General features: G+C 49.3%; 1 protein-coding gene across 1 annotated transcript; it reads left to right on the top strand.

Moving 5' to 3' along the window:
- The first annotated feature begins 635 nt into the window (after nt 1–635).
- Cd2 (CD2 molecule) lies at nt 636–12,205 on the top strand. The gene is made up of 5 exons (XM_021196655.1): nt 636–741; nt 863–1,171; nt 6,081–6,311; nt 9,367–9,489; nt 11,831–12,205. The coding sequence occupies exons 1-5, from the start codon at nt 690–692 to the stop codon at nt 12,145–12,147; spliced, it is 1,032 nt and encodes a 343-aa protein (XP_021052314.1). The 5' UTR covers nt 636–689; the 3' UTR covers nt 12,148–12,205.
- The last annotated feature ends 4,627 nt before the right edge of the window (nt 12,206–16,832 follow it).

The raw sequence follows: 16,832 nt of genomic DNA, 5'->3' as shown, positions 1-16,832 counted from the left end.
TCTACTGGGGTCTTACAGGTCCATGGCCAGAATGGCCAGAAGCATGGCAGCAGGCATGAAGCATAGTGCTGGAGCAGTAGCTGGGGGGTTACACTCCTATCCACAGCAGGAGACAGACAGACAGACAGACAGACAGACAGACAGACAGACAGACAGGGGGAGGGGAGAGGACGGAAAGGGGAGAGGAGGGGGAGGAGAGAGAAAGAGAGAGAGCAAGAGCGCTAACAGGACCGCTAGGGCTTTAAAGATCTCTAAGCCCACCCTCAGTGACACACCTCCAACAAGGCCACACCTCCCAATCCTCCCCAAATATACATTACCTGAATTCACAAAAGGCTAGCTCTGGCAACTGACTTCCCAGTCCCTCTTCCTCTGGTGGGGTGCTAAAACCCAACACCCTAAACTGTTTTTGTAAAGATTAAAATGTGACACAGACACCTATTTTGGCTAAGGAGGGCAGCAAATGAATGGGTCATTTTGATAGGGTCTCGGTCTCGGTCTCTCTCCCTCCCCCTCTCTCCCTCTCTGTCTCTCCCTCTCTCCCCCCTTCCCTTTTCCTCCCCCTCCCCTACTGTGAACAGCAAGCATGAAAGGCACGTGGTTCAGGTTGCTGGGTGTGGCTTCTGCCAGCCTCACCACAGTCCCAACAGAAAGAACTCAGAGTCACCCCTGGGAAAAGAACTCTAAAGATGAAATGTGAATTCTTGGGTTTCTTTCTGCTCTTCAGCCTTTCAGGCAAAGGTAAGCATTCGCGAGGAGCTCTTCCGGAGACCTTGGAGTGGACATGAGAGGCGAAGAGGGAGAGAGTCTCCATAGTCCCAAGACCTCAGAAACCACCTTACTTTTTTTTTTTTTTTTACAGGGGTGGACTGCAGAGACAATGGGATCATCTGGGGTGTCTTGGGTCACGGCATCACCCTGAACATTCCTGACTTTCAAATGACTGATGATATTGATGAGGTGCGATGGGTAAGGAGGGACACCCTGGTTGCAGAGTTTAAAAGGAAGGGGGCAGCTTTTTTGATATCAGAAATGTATGAGGTCTTAGAAAACGGATCCTTGAAGATAAAGAAGCCGATGATGAGAAATGACAGCGACACCTACAATGTAATGGCGTATGGCACAAATGGGATGGTTAGGCTGTCGAAGGCGCTGGACTTGAGGATTCTGGGTAAGTCTTCATTCCCTCAAGGTTTTCATTTTAGGACGGGTGCCATGTAGCGTTTCTGTAGCATCCCCATCCAATGTTACCTGTGTGGCCCACAATGAAGACTCCAGTGGGTGAGGGTGGCCCTCAAGCCTGTCTGCCTTTCCCTCTCTCTTTGGGTGGCTGTGGGGCTGTGCAAAGACTCCCAGGTTACAGACGGGCACTAATCAGAAAGAAGACAGGTTAGCAGAGCAAAGACACGGGCATCCTTGGAGGCCGATGAAGTTGTAGGTGGACAGGATATCAGAGGGTGCCTAGGAGCAGTGAGCCTCTTGTCTGGAGAGCTAAGTTCAAGCCAGGGTACTCTGAAGGAGTTAGAGGGCAAGATAGGGCTGGAGATGCCGAGTCGAAGGAGCAACAGCTTCTCTGTTTAGTCTTCTCAACATCAACACAGTGAAGGTGGACGGCAATTTTTCTGGTCCCTGAACTAAACACATAAGGTGCGGCTTTGTCTTGGTGTGCACTGAGAGGGCATGATACCGAAGAGCAACAGGAGAAGACCAACAGGAAGCCTCTCCTGTCCTCCCAGCGAGGCCAAGCAGGTGGACTTAATCTGGGTAGTGCATAAGAACCAGCAAGAAAGCTGTCAGATGCCCAGGCTCCTGGCATGGAGTATGTGCGCCAGTGGGATCTATAGCGTTCCAAGAGCTTCTAGTGAGAAGAGTTGTCATTGATGGTCACTGGCCTGGAGTAAAGGGTACCCGAGAGATGAGGAGGGACACAAGCATGCCGGGTGTGGGGGTGAGGAGGAAGTGAGGAAGCTTAGGTGGGTGAGAAAGAAGAGAACGAAGCATGGGATGCCACCAAAGCTAAAAGTCCAGGGACAAACGGGCAGCTCAAACCAGTGGGTAAGAGGAGAAAGCTGAGAATGCCTTGTGCAGAATAGATCTGCCATTCAGGGAGCACACAAACATTCTGAGCTTCACACAGGAAATGTCACTACAGAAAGGGCTCCCCTCATCCCCCCGTGGGTGTCCTTCCTGTCCAGTACTCAGCACCTGGGCCTAACACCAACCCCTCTCCAGGGCCCCCTGTTAGCTCTTCTGTACACAACCCTTTCCAGACCCTAATCCTGTAACTTTATCTAGAGAGAATTTTCCAGAAACAGGGTGGGGATGAGAACGACCACTCATTGTGGGCACCGAGAATGGCCAGAGTCATGCCCGCAGACCATGTGGCTCTGAGGTCCTGTTGTGGCACTGAGCTGTATTGAACCCTGCATAGCCTATTCATGTACTCTATCACTGTCACCTGGGGTGATCATGGCTACTAGAGAGAAGTCAGGCACTTGTTAGCCTGGTTTTCTTTGGCAATCCTGAGAACTTAAAATTACAAGCTTCTATCCACCCATAACGAAACAGGCCTGGTCAGAAGTGGCCGTGTTCTCACTGTTTGACAGGAACAAAGTCAGGCCTTCTCTGGACAAGGATGGTGATATCCCCTCCCAAACGAGCTCGTTGTTATATAATTCACATATCACACAGTTTGCCATTATATAATTCACATACCACACAGTTTGCCGTTTGCCATGCACAGTTCAACAGCTTTCTGCATAGTCACAGAATTATGTGGTTATCGCCGGAGGCAACATTTTCCTTACCCCCTAAAAGGAAACCCATACCCCTCAGACTAAAAGTGGTGGCTTCACTAGTGTATGCAAATGTCAATGTCACACAATATGCTGACTCAACTTGAGGGCCTGTCCCCATTTTATATGACTATATATTATGCAGCATTGGAAAATTGTCCTCTGACCCACCCCAAACCTGATTTAACCTAGTGCAGGTTATATATCACTTACTTAATGAGCTTGAGATTAGAAGTGTTTAGGATTTGGGGCTTTTTGAAGATTTCAAAAATGTGTGTGTGTATGCTATATCTTGGAGATGGGACCTAAATGTAAACACAACATTCATCCATGCTTATATATATATATGTCATACACACTATTCAAGATAATTTAAAACGGTATTTTAAATAGTGTTGTGTAGGAAACAAGGTCTCACGGCAAGAGACTTTCCATGTATGGTACTGAGTTGTGGCTTGACAGATTTTGGAACACGACAGATTTGTCTATTAGGATGTTCACGAGGCCTATACTATCCAAGGAGGGGTGTCGTGAGTTGTGAGTGTAACAGTACCCTATGTGTTCCTAGATTTTACCTTCCCTTATCAGGCAGAACAGTTTAGGGTCCCTAGACTCCTGTGGGGGAGAGAAGCCCAAGATTAAGGAGTCATATCTAGCCGGGAAGTACTGGTCCATGCCTTTAATCTCAGCTCTTGAGAGGCAAAGGCATGCGGATCTCTGTGAGTTAGGGTCCAGTCTGAGCTAGCTCCAGGACAGCCAGTGTTACCCAGAGAAACTCTGCCTTGAAAAACCAAAGGGGGTGGGGAACAAAGGCATATCCAGGAGGGAAGCAGTCCAGGTCACTTTGAGAAAGTCCTTTTTACAGGGACGCTGCCTACAGAAGGATGCTCATGGCTGTGTCTGCGTGAGTTAAGTACAAGCGCGCACTGGAAAGCTCTAGCAGCTTAAGTAGGATCACCACTTAAAAAGCTGGCAGAGCTGTACATGTCCTGGTGCCCATGGAAAGGGGCCATAATGGTACAATTTCAGAGTAAAGGACTGAAGGGGGGGGTTATGTCGTCACGTGATCCAGGGGCTGGGGATGTAATGCAGTGATAGAGCTTTTGCCTTAATGCCCGAGGTCATGGATTCAACCCTCAGTGCGAGTAGCTCTCTGACTCCCAGGTACATAATCCGGTTTTAATTTGAAAAAAATATGTATTATGGGTTTATGTGTAGAAAATATCCGATAAAGATATGCCTCAAAGTGTTAACAGTCCCGAGTAACAGAACTGTAGGTGATCTCCAACTGCCTTTAAAGGCTTTTAAAATTTGATCAGTGTTTCTTATAATAATTGGATCTTACTATGAAGAAGGTTTTTTACTCTAGAAAGACAGGCAGTCTCTTGCCAGGCAACCCCGAGACAACATGCTCTGCTGGATGGGGATGCATCTATCATCTCCTTATTTTGAGACACACAGAATCTCAGGATGGAAAGGAAACTGCATTTCTGCATGCTTGTATGTTGGGCGGAAATGGAATTAGACTCGGGAGGCCGATGGGGACGACACTGTGGTCTGAAAGCTAGAGAGAGGAGAAATAGGAAAACTTCACTGTTGCCCTGTGTGATGAATTCAGGTCTTCAGGTGGAGAGTGGGGAGCAGGGACAAGGTCTAAGCTTACTAACGCTGAGGGTGGGGACATTCCCCCCCCCCAGGGCTCTTAAACGGGAGGGGTGTGGTGTTTGCAATGTGAGTCTGAGACTGGTGACTTGTCCAGGGCCTGGCAACAGGTTATCTGGTTTGAGACAGGTAGGGAGCCATTTTCCCATTTCTTAAAGTTGAAGTCCTTCAAGGCCAGAAATTGACTCAGAACCTTGGGGCTAGGAAGGGCAGCATCCTTTCTGGCTCCCTGCTGGTGCTTTTACTCTGGTAAGCTTAGCTTTCTTAGACACTCCTATGCTGGCCTGGGCCTCTGCTTCCAGGACACTGTTGGGCAGCAACTAGCTAAGGCTTTTCATGTAGTCATTTCTCCAAGATGGCTGCTGACGGACCTCACCTACAGTTCTGGACTTGGGATACCTTTGTGGGGGTTCTTCTTCCGGACAGACTTATTTTTAAGAATTAATTTTATCCCCCTTCCCCATGTGTGTGTTTGTGCATTTGTGTGTGCGTGTGTGCGTGTATCTACCACACGTGTGCAGGTGCTGACAGAGGCCAGAAGAGGGGTCAGCTCTCCTGGAGCTAGGCGATAATGAGCTGCACGGTGTAGGTTCTGGGAACCCAACTCTGGTCCTTTGGAAAAGCCGCAAGCGCTTTTAACCGCTGAGCAAACTCTCCAGACCTGACTCGCCATCATTAATGGTTACCCCAAAGCTAGGCGTTGAAGGCCATTTGCAAAAGGAAAGACAAACACGAGCCTTGCTGTTAGAACCCCACCCCCACCCCGCAACCCCGTGAAAATGCGGGAGGGCAGAGATGCTGTGTAAACACACATCACCATACCTATTTTACTCATGTCCTGTGTCTTTGAATTTTAAGAGAAATGGCTCTGTTCCAGATCCTCCGTGTCAATTCAATACAATTATCAAAAGAACTTCAATAGAGTGCAGCGTAGTTGGTAGGATGCTTGCCTAACGTGCAGGGAAACCTGGATTTGATCCACAGCACCACATGAAAACTGGCATGCTGGCACATACCTGTGTCCCAGCCCCTGGAGGTGGAGGTGGGGCTATCAGAATTGCATGGGCATCCTCAGCTACTGAGTTTGAGACCAGCCTGAGCTATGTTGAAGCATTGTCGCAAAACCAAAACCAAAACAAACCCAAACCAAGCCAGGGCTGGAGAAATGGCTCAGTGGTTAAGAGCACTGGCTGCTCTTTCAGAGGTCCTGACTTCAGTCGCCAGCAACCACATGGTGGTTCACAACCATCTAAAGTGTGATCTGGTGCCCTCTTCTGGCACGCAGGTGTACGTGCAGATAGAGCACTCATACATAAAATAAATAAATAAATCTTTATAAAAGAAAAGTCAAACTAAAAGCAAAAATAAAAAAAAAGACCAGGACTTTTGAACTTCCCTGGTCCCAAACCAATTCAATTTTATTAGGCATATTTATTAAGATTAAAGAAACAAACAAAAGCCCGGTCATCGTACATGGGACCATGGTTCCATAATCCCGGCTCTCAGGAGGTAGAGGCAGAAGGAAGATGACTTCTAAGCCATCGGGTCTACAGAGTGAGATCTGGTCTTAAAAAGAAAACAGTATCCACAATGTGCCTAACAGAAATCAGATCTTTCTTTCAGAGATGGTCTCAAAGCCCGTGATCCACTGGGAGTGCCCCAGCACAACCCTGACCTGTGCGATCTTACAAGGGACAGATTTTGAACTAAAGCTGTATCAAGGGGGAAAACACCTCAAGAGCCTCCCCCAGAAGAACATGAGTTACCAGTGGACCAACCTGAGAGCACCATTCAAGTGTGAGGCGATAAATGGGGTCAGCAAGGAGTCTAAGACGGAAGTGGTCAACTGTCCAGGTACGGAGTGAAGCAGGGTGGCGGGAGGGTGGGGGTGCAGGATGGCCCACAGGCCGGCCTATAGCGCTACAGAACCTGAGCTGGGAGGCCAGTATGGCACAGGATTGGAAGTGAAAAGACAATTATTTCTCCCTGGAACCTTTTGGGGAGGTGGGTTCCTGGCTAACCCACTTTGGCAGTCCACTCACAGATGTGACCACGTTAGGCAGGCAAGGAGCCTCCCCCAGAAGAAAAGATTGCAAGGTTGAAGAAGGCTCTTTGCAGGAGGGACTCTAACTAGCCCAAGGTCCCTCTGCTAGCTGGTGGTCTGGATTCTGACGCCTCTTTAAAGGTTCCTTTTGGGCACCTGATGTGGAGCAAGGTTTCAGAATGCCTGGGAGGCAGGGCAGGGGAGAGCAGAGCTGGAGAACAGAGAGGCACACCCTTCCTGCCACCAACCGGAGACCAGTTCTGCACTGCAGTGGCTCCAATCAGCCCTCAACGCCGAAGGCCTGATTGATCTCCAGAGCCTGGAGCTCCCAGAAAGAATTTGGCTTTGTTTTTGCTCCAGTTTGCTTTGCTTTTAGGGGAGAGTCTTGCCAAGTTGTTAGCCTAGGCTGGCTCCCAACTTGCAGCAATGCTCCTGCCTTAGTCTCTTGCTGGGATTGCAGATGTCCATCCCTGTGCCCAGCCCCCAGCAGCCGTGTTTGAGGAAAAGGCTATCATAGTGCCCAAGTTCGATCGACTTGAGCTGGTATGACCCTAACAGAGCTCCCTCCCCTCAGTGGGCTCCGTGTGTGTGTGTGTGTGTGTATGTGTGTGTGTGCTCCACAGAGAAAAGCAGCCCTGACAAGGGAGTATCGGGTGGGAAGGAAGCCCTGGGACCCACTCTGCCTCACTCGAGTGGGCCTTTGAGAGCTGCCTTACAACATGGCGGCTAGGTTCTCAGAACAACCTGAAAGCAAGTCAGTGTTCCAGAGAGAAGTGACCACCCTTTAGAACTTAATCTCCATCACTCCTGTGTGTCACTTAAGTGCAGCTCACATGTGCTTGGAGGGATGGAACGGCAGTGAAACGTGTGTGTGTGTGTGTGTGTGTGTGTGTGTGTGTGTGAAGGCACAGATGCAGAAGGATTTTATTACCACACCCACCCACTAGGTTCATGGGTAGTCTCCCTCTTCTGCCTCCCTGCCCCCACCCTCTATTTCCCAATCACAAAGGCATGAGGGGCGGGGCAAAGCTGCCTCTCCAAGACTCCAAACCATTTTCCTCTTTCAGAAGGCCCCGAGTTAGAGACACCAGACTTAGTCAGTGAACCAACAAAGAGCGGTCCCATCTATTGATCCTAGAAATTATTCATTGTTTATTTGAAATTCAAATTTAACTGGCTGTCTCGTATTTTATCTGGCAACCTCATGCTTCATATGTAGTGTAACTAGATCCCTCCAGAATAAAAATAAGTATTTATCAAGGAGGGCAAGGCCTTGGAAGGCGAGGATGCTAGGTTTGGGAGCAGGGGGCCGTGTAGCTTCCTTAACCTGTAGTTCAGAGCAGAAGCTGAAGCTGGACCAGGAAATGGCCATGAAGGAGAAAAGGGGGGTTTGAAAACTCCTCCCACTCTAAGGCCAAGGCAGGCAGGGATAAAGTGAATGTGTGCTGAAGTCCCATGAGGAGGAAGCAGCTGGCTCTGGAGAAGTGCTCTCTCACATAAACAAGGGGGTGATGGGAAGGACAGCTGGAATGAGATGCTGCAAGGACTTATGACAGAGCTACAGCTACTGATGTCCCCACCAGGAACACCACCAGGCACGCAGAGTGCTGCAGTGGGTTCATCTCAGACCAAGAGTGTCTGGGGAAGGGCTGGAGGTCCGCCCGAGGACGCACAGGGAGGATCTGCTGGAGATTCAGCTTGGACAGGACGCCTTGTCTGTCCACCCTGCTCACACTTGGGAGCTGACTCTGACATTCCACGCCTTTGGCAAGCCAACAGGACCTGAAGGTCCCCGGATTCATCCTTGAAGCAGCTTCAGGGGTTGCCGAGGGATCTACCCCTACGCAGGCAGTGCCCAGAGAGGTCCTCAGCTCCCAGGCAAGGACTGGCCGAGGGGAAGACCGGAGGGCCGGAGGTAACAAGCAGCATCAACAGCTTGCTTTGACCCTCTGCCCTGCTTAGTGGACCTCCAGCTTGCCTGGGGCCCATCCCTGGTCACAGTGTTAACAGTCTTTGGCCTCTGTGAAGAAACAGGGCTCAGCTCCTGTTTCTTCTCCCTGAGGTCCTTTGAGCCCCTGCTCCAGCTGCTCTCTCTAACTGCTATCGATTCACAAAGAGCAGATGGTTTAGCCCCCCCTCCTGGGAAACAGCTACCAGAAAACCCCAGGGCAGAGAGTGTAGCAAGAGCAAGACCTCACCTCTAGGTGTTGTTTTACAGTTTACAAAAGCACTTTTCCATCCATTATCTGATCTGACTTCAGACAGCTACTCTGTGATGTAAGGTGCATTGTTTCCATTTTACAAAGAAGGAAACAGACTCAGAGAAGTGGGGCATCTTACCAAAGGTCACACAGCTCTTACCTGGAAGAGCTAAACTAAACCCATTGCCCTGAGCAACCATGGCACTGGTTTCCTCTCTGTTATTCTTCCCTGTTCTGGCAGACGAAGGGATCAGAACCTCATATGCCACTGCTAACTGTTGAGTATCTAGGCGGCTTTCCTGAACCCAGGAGGAGTTTGGGAGGAAGAAGAAGAGCTGAACACTGAAGTTGGGGGCTGCTTCACTGGGGGAAAGGTCCCATGAGGCCTCAGGCAACTCATCCTCCCTCTATCCTCCCTCTCTCGAACTTGGATGATCTTTTCCTCAGTGGGGGATGGGGTGAAGTGGGCAGGCACTGCTCCTTAGCCCTTGCGGATTCCAGGCCCCAGAAGCTCAGCCTCAGAAGCTCAGCCTCGCCTCAAGGAGGCGGAAACCCCTGTGGAACTCTTTCATCTGTTTGATGTAGGAGGCTGGGGCCTGGGCCATAGGAATGGAAGGACCACTCTGCCCAAGACCGTTCCCTTAGCCATATTTTCTTCTTGCAGAGAAACGTCTGACCCTCTATATCACAGTGGGGGCCGGTGCAGGAGGACTCCTCTTGGTGCTCTTTGGGACAGTGTTTATTTTCTGTATCTGCAAGAGGAAAAAACGGAACAGGAGGAGAAAAGGTAGGCACACCCACTTCTTTATCACTGTGGGCTGCAGTGAGATCCCCATGGGAACGTCCCTTCTTGAGTCTTCGAAGGGAAGAAAGGGATGAATAGAATCAGAGTGGCAGGGTTGGAACCAGAGTTTCTGGACGGCTCTGTTAGGTGCTCGGATTGATTTCTGAAGAACAGTTCTCAGGGGTAACATCAAAGGACCCTTGAGAAGCTGCAGCCAGGCTGTATACCTTCCCAGAATCCACCACGTGAGGCTGCTTTGGTGAATGGCTAGTGTGGAGATTCCTGAATCGTCCACAAACTTTCCTAAGGATAGAGAGATTCCCACCCAAATCCCATGTTTGTGAACAAATGACTTGGCCTTGGATGCCTCAAAGGTGCATTCAGGGCCAAGCTCTTAGGAAGACGGATAAAACTATCTCCAGCCAGGAGGCACTGGGAGTCGGTCAGTGCAGAGTGCTCAGTGTGTGTGTGAGGCTGTGAATATGACTCCCAGATCTGCAAGAAAAGAAAAGGCCAAATGAGGGTGATTGATGGCCCTTTGTTTCCCGGTTGGATGTTGAGGAAGTGAGGTGTCCAGGTTGGGAGTACGATTACCTTGATGCAGAGTTGTCCTGCAGCCCACAAAGCAGGAATTAGTGATCCTAAGCAGGGAGCTGACCGCCCAAGGGACAATATGTTAGGGACTATGTTCAGGTGTCACTGCAGATGCTGGGGTAAGGGCAGACTTTAGTTGGTAACATGCTAGTGGGTAGGCATGGCCCTGGGGTTCTGAGAAATCTCAGACTCACACAGGGCTGGGTCCCAACTGGGTCCCTCCTGCTGGTCTGTGTCTAGGACCTGGGATTAGGCTCAAAGTCTCACCTATACTCCTCCAAATACCGAAGGCACTTCCGGGGCACCGAACATGGCATAAAGGACACGTTCTGTCTTTTGGGTGTCTTTTTATGTATGTGCTTAGAGCACGCGGGTCACTCAGATATCAAAGCCACCTCGTTTGCCTTTGAGGCTCTGTGTTCACAGTGCATATCACCTGGGGTCCATATGTTAGCCTCCTGGTGATGCGGAGACATGCTTTTCAAGACACATGTTCTAAAAGGGTACAGGCAGCCATTCATTTACCCCGCAGAGAAACTCTCCCCTGGCTCCTTGAGGAAGGCTAAGGCACAGGGAGTGGAATACCAAGGATGTGCCCTGAAGGAGCCCAGCAGTGGCTCCAGGCCTCCCACAGATTTCCTGTGTGGCTTTAAAACAGCATTAAGAAGATTGACACAGTCTCGGGCTTGTCTTCCTGGACAGAAGCCACACAAAGCAGAAAGTTCCCGAGCATGAGGAAAGGAACCATCTTTCCCGCTAAAGCCCAAGAGATGGCTCTTGCTTATGAAGTTTGGAAGAGCTAGCCCATTTCCCAGGGCTAGATTGTCCCTTGGAGGGCACTCCAGTTTCCTTTCAGAATGTGGCTTGCGTGACAATCAAATTGAGCAAAAGGCAGACCTACTGTAGAGATGCCACAGAAGAAGTATAGTCACTGATGCCCTTCATGACCACTCAGACCTGGGTTACAGTGGGCTCGGGCCCTGAAGGTTGTTGCTTAGCAACCTTGCTGATTATCTCTAGGCAGCATCCAGCTACAACTCCCAGATCCAATACTCACTCTACACTCTAAAACCTTAAGCACAAAGCTCTCCACCCAGGTGTCTTCTTCCCTCATATTTTTTGAGTTCTAAAGAGGCCTAGGGTCTCAGGGTATCTATGGCCAACGTTTCTCTCTCCCCTGTCACACCCAGAACTTGAAGAGGGTGGGAGTAACTTCCCTTTCCTCTTTACATCTCCTGAAGCAGCTGGTTTGATGCCTATCGCATGAAGCGTGTTCAATGGCCACATGTTGGGGCTGGGGAGGCAGTTCCATTAGTAAAGTGCTTATTTTTCAAGCATGAGGACTGAAGTAGACTCCTCAGAACCCACATAAAAAGGGCAAGGTGGTTCTTGCTACCCCAGAGCAGTGGCAGGTGGAATCCCTGGGCCTAGCTGGGCTTCTTGATAAGTTGCAGGGCAAACAGAGACAGAGAGACACACACAGAGAGAGGAGAAAGACAGAGAGAGATAGAGAGAGACAGAGAGAGAGACAGAGAGAGAGACAGAGACACACACAGAGAGAGAAGGAGAGAGAGAGAATCTCAAAAAGAAGAAAAGTAGACAGTGCCTAAGAAATGGCATCAGAGGTTAAACCTTGGCACACTTCCACGCTTATCTACATATGTACTCACACACACACACGCATTTGCACACCCATGTTATATTGTTCACTATTGTCAGAATGAGCTCTTAAAACATCTTGCCATTACAGATGAAGAGCTGGAGATAAAAGCTTCCAGAACAAGCACTGTGGAAAGGGGCCCCAAGCCGCATTCAACCCCAGCTGCAGCAGTGCAGAATCCAGTGGCGCTCCAAGCTCCTCCTCCACCTGGCCCTCACCTCCAGACACCTGGCCATCGTCCCTTGCCTCCGAGCCACCGTACCCGTGAGCACCAGCAGAAGAAGAGACCTCCTCCATCAGGCACACAGATTCACCAGCAGAAAGGCCCTCCTTTACCCAGACCCCGAGTTCAGCCAAAGCCTCCCTGTGGGAGTGGAGAAGGTGTTTCACTGCCGCCCCCTAATTAAAAAGGCAGGGCCTGTCATTTCCAATAAAAAGCTGCGTGGATTTATCTTCTTCCGGTGACCATACTCACTCTACCATCCAGTGTTTAATAGAAGTAGGACCCAAGTGCCTCCCAAGACTTACAGGACAAAGTGGTACCTTTTAACTCAGCCACGCAGCCACTCAGTCTGGCCTCTGGAATCTGAGGCCTCTTCTTAGATCTGTCACGGCAGAAACACAGAGACCATAAACATGTACACGTAAGGATGTTGGATAAGCAGCGTAAAGGCCTCCCCTTCCTCTCAGGTCCTCTACCCATGTGAGCTACCACGTGGCCACGGGCTCACGTCCTACAGACAGCTACCTGAGCAGAGGCTCTTGAGTCCCCCAGGTGCCCCAATGGACACTTGTCACTTCCCTTGAGCAAATAAAAAATTAACCCTGCTTGTTTTAGAAAGGAGACCAAGGTCTGAGAGAGGAAGCTGCAAAATGGGAAAGAGGCTGGTTGGGGTGACAATGAAATCAAATCTGGTCCACTCTGGCCACTGGATTGATCTTAGGGGTCATCACCTATATGACCAGAACCGACACCTGTGTGTCAGCTGCAAAGGGGTCCCAGCATCTTGGGTAGACACCTCTGTACACACACTTTAACAACAGGTGCCTCATGGAGACTCAGTTTCTTGACCACTCAGATGGGCTCACAATGGTCTGTGTAGCATTATTAGTGTAAAGAGGGGGTCTCGATAGATACTGGAGATACCAAGAACACATCAAGTAACATCCAGAGGGCAGGCTAATATGTCTCTGGCTCCATTCGTGAGTTCTGTAGGTGACCATCATGAACAGGGCAGAGCAGACTCCCTAGCAGTATGGCAGACCCGCCTCTGGAGAGGCTGAGGTTGGGGGAGGTGTTCAGTTAAAATTGGAAACTCACCTGCCAGAGGCACCTGCTTTACAACATAGGGCACACTTGTGGCCCACTCTGCCCACTTCTTGTCTTCTTAGGCCTGGTAAGCCTGGGTAAGAGCTGGCAGGAAGCTCTGAGGGTAAACCACAAAGACTGAATATACTAAGGACTTCCTGTGAGGGCTCAGCTATGTTTTCCTTTCAATCTGGTGCCTTTTGTTTAGAACCCAGGGCAAAGACAAACTAAGTCCTCAGCCCCACTCTCTTTTATTTTCAAGACAGGGTTTTTTCTGTGTAGCCCTGGCTGTCCTAGAACTAGCTCTGTAGACCAGGCTGGCCTAGAACTCACAGAGATCCATCTGACTCTGTCTGTTGAGTGCTGGGATTAAAGGTGCTCACCACCACCTCCTAGCCATGTCCCACACCCTTCGATATGTTCAAACATTAGTTCCAGTTACAAAAAAGTCATCACAGGATCTACCCAGGCAGGAGAAGAGCAGAGGGTCTCTGATTTGAGGATTTCACCTCCATCTCAGTCCCAAGCAGAGGACTCAGAGTCCACTGGCCATCCTGATACAATAGCTTCTCTACCTCCATCCCTTCAGAAAGCCTTATTTATTTTCCATCCTCTTGCCCTGCCTTTCTTCTACTGTTCTGTAACATTTTGTACGGCACAGGACACATCTAGCATGCGATGTTTGGTCCTTTATGACAGTCCCTTTATTCATTTGATAGTCATTGAACTCTGCTGTGAATCTGTGTTAGAATCTAGAAGGAGACACTAAAAGCAAGAGGAACAATGACAACTGTGTATCTAGGCAGCTCAAGAGGCAAGGCAGGCAGTGGGCCAACGACGACACAAATGGATCCTGTATTGGCAAACACAGATCAGAGGCAAGCCAGAGAGCTCAAGAAAAAGCAGACCGAGGACTATGTCACTAAACTGGGGTGTCATGAGAGCTTCCAGGAGGAGGTGACATCTGAGTTGAGCTGTAACAGGCTAGAACAGCTAAGCTAAGAGATGCTAATAGACTGGAAGCAAGGATGCAGAATTACCCATGGCGAGGAAAGAGCTGCTGCTAACACCAGTTCCGTAGTCCTTCTCAACTGTCATGTTTTGCCAAACTGCAAGGTCGCATGAACTTTTCCTGGGAGATGTAAACATCTGCTTACTCCAGACAGGTCAACAGCAATAGACCACAGCACAGCTCCATCGAAGTCTGACTTAGTAAACTAAGTTTACTGGGTGTTTATTGGGTGCACTTACAGAGCATGAGTGAGGGATTACTTACAGGAGAAGCATGAGTAACTCCAAAGAAGCCCCATTACTGAAAATCTCATTCTACCATAGAAGAGGATTTCTCCATGGCTGCATAGATAAGCCCCCTTGAATGAATCTTCTTTTCCGGAGACTTGTAGCTTGGCAGAACTATACACAGATGAGAGGGTGGTGGAGATCCCAAGAGAGACCCTGATAACTCTGACCATTCTTCCTTCTATAAGAGGAGGTCAGTCAACAGTAGTGGAAATAACCTGTATTGTTTTGGGGTCCTCTCTGGCCAACAACTTTAGGCAGGTAGCTCATCCCTGGATCTGGGTGTTTCCATTTGTCACCTCTGCTTTTTGGAATATCTTTTTCAACCAAACAGGGTTCCTTTTGCTCATTCTTTAACCATTGCTGTAACATTGACAGGCATAGGCTGTTGGGACATTTTCTCAATCATCTTAATGAGCATCATCTATGCCTACCTCAACCACAAGGCTCCTAAGAGTGCCACAGCGATGCCTGCCCCTTGTATCTTTGTGAACTGGTTTCCCATCCTTGCTCTTTTAAGTGCACCTGTTGTCTTTCAGATGATGTTTCTAAATCTGTAAAATACTTGGAAGCTGACGTCATATCATCTATGTAACGAATCATTCTTAGAAAGAGTGGCAGGAACTCTGAAGACTACCACCATCCGTTCCAAGAAGTGTCTCAGGAGATAGCAGCTAGAGAGAGAGCAAAGGATGGGATTGGTGAGGTTCATACAGCACCAACAGATTTTGCTGTCTCTCTGAAAAGGTCTTTGCTGGGCATAGGGGCTTGGATGGAAGGCACGACCCTAGGCCGTTCACCACCGTTTCTATGAGCAATTAAGCTTCTTCATCCTGGTGAACCTCATGGGGATCTACAGGCATCTCCTCCACTGCTACGGACATCTCAGGGCCAACACAAACCGGCTGGCTTAGCCCAGAGTCAAGAAGGGGAAGCTTTGGCACATATCTACCCTGTACTCCCTTTCCTTTTAGCCCCTCCCACCTCCCACCACCACCCCCAGCTATACGAAACGACAAACCAACACCTCCACCTCATCTCATCCTTTATCCCATTTGCCCTGCAAGTCAGAGGCTAGGGGAGAATAGCACCCACACATCTCTTTCATATTGCAAGTCATCCCTTACATGGCCAGATCATCTGGATATACGGCCCAGCCTACACTGTGTGTCTTAGTTCCCAAAGCAAAGGCAATGCAACTTCTGGCAGCTTCCATAGGCTCTTCCTTCAGGTTTACTCTTCTAAGAGACTGCAGTGCATTCTCGGGGCTATCAGCCATTCTCAGGACATCCCTGTTCTTTCAAGGCTGGCCACATTGGTCAAGGAGGCATACCATCTGCAGTGGCTTGAAAGAGAATGGCCCCCATAGGCTCATATTTTCAAGCTTAGTCCCCACTTGGTGAGCTGTTTGGAAGGATTAGGAGGTGTGGCCTTGTTGGAGGAGGTGTGTCCTGGGGGTGGGCTTTTTTTTTTTTTTTTAAGATTTATTTATTTATTATATGTAAGTACATTGTAGCTGTCTTCAGACACTCCAGAAGAGGGCGTCAGATCTTTTTAGGGATGGTTATGAGTCACCATGTGGTTGCTGGGATTTGAACTCTGGACCTTCGGAAGAGCAGTCGGGTGCTCTTACCCACTGAGCCATCTCACCAGCCCGGGGGTGGGCTTTGAAGTTTCAAAAGCTTGCTACAGGTCTAGTTTCTCTCTCTCTCTCTCTCTCTCTCTCTCTCTCTCTCTCTCTCTCTCTCTCTCTCTCTCTCTCTGCCTGCTGCCTCAGGACCAGGATGTAAAGCTCTTCTCCAGCATCCTGCCAGCCTGTATGCTGCAATGCTTCACACCATGATTATAAGGGAGTAAGCAGTAAGCTTCAGAAACTGTCAGCGAGCTCCCAGCCAAATGCTTTTCTTTATAAGGGTTATCTTGTTCATAGTGTCTCTTCACACAATAGGACACCAATCAACACACCACCCCATAAAAAAAAAAAAAAAGGCATCCTCACCAATCCTCTGTATCCCCAGGGTTCTCCATCTCCATGCTCACTGGGCTGTGATTACTTCATTTCCAAAGGCTCACTGATGTGTTTGCCACCTCACTGTACATGCTCTTCCCACTATGCATGTGGTTCCCTCTCCTGCACCACTTATACCCGTGGCTTGATAATTGGTGACAACTATTAACCGTCTAGTCATTGGAAAAGGGCACTGCTGGTTGTAAATTAATCGGTAAGTGTTCCCTAAGGTGACATGTAGCCTGCTCTGAGTTGGATCCACCTGAGTCAGTTCCCTAACATTCATCACCTGGGAGATGGATAGATGTCTCTACTGGAGGCATCAGAAGCTCAAGAATACATCTATGAGACCACCCCACAAGACCTAGCCTGAGCCGCAGCCTGCTGCCACTGCCCTGGAAGCAGGGTGATCCTGATAGTACATCTGGACCTCAGTCTTCAAGGCAGCCTGCTGCTTTAGTCACAGCTACATAGAG

The sequence above is a fragment of the Mus pahari genome, chromosome 4, assembly GCF_900095145.1.
Source record: "Mus pahari chromosome 4, PAHARI_EIJ_v1.1, whole genome shotgun sequence".
NCBI lineage: Eukaryota > Metazoa > Chordata > Mammalia > Rodentia > Muridae > Mus > Mus pahari.
This window is presented reverse-complemented; position numbering and strand designations above follow the sequence as displayed.

Coding starts and splice junctions, on each gene's coding strand:
- Cd2 (XM_021196655.1), top strand. CDS start 690: ATGAAATGTGAATTCTTGGGTTTCTTTCTGCTCTTCAGCCTTTCAGGC. Junction 6,312..9,366: donor GGAAGTGGTCAACTGTCCAG/GTACGGAGTGAA, acceptor TTCTTCTTGCAG/AGAAACGTCTGACCCTCTAT. Junction 9,490..11,830: donor ACGGAACAGGAGGAGAAAAG/GTAGGCACACCC, acceptor TTGCCATTACAG/ATGAAGAGCTGGAGATAAAA.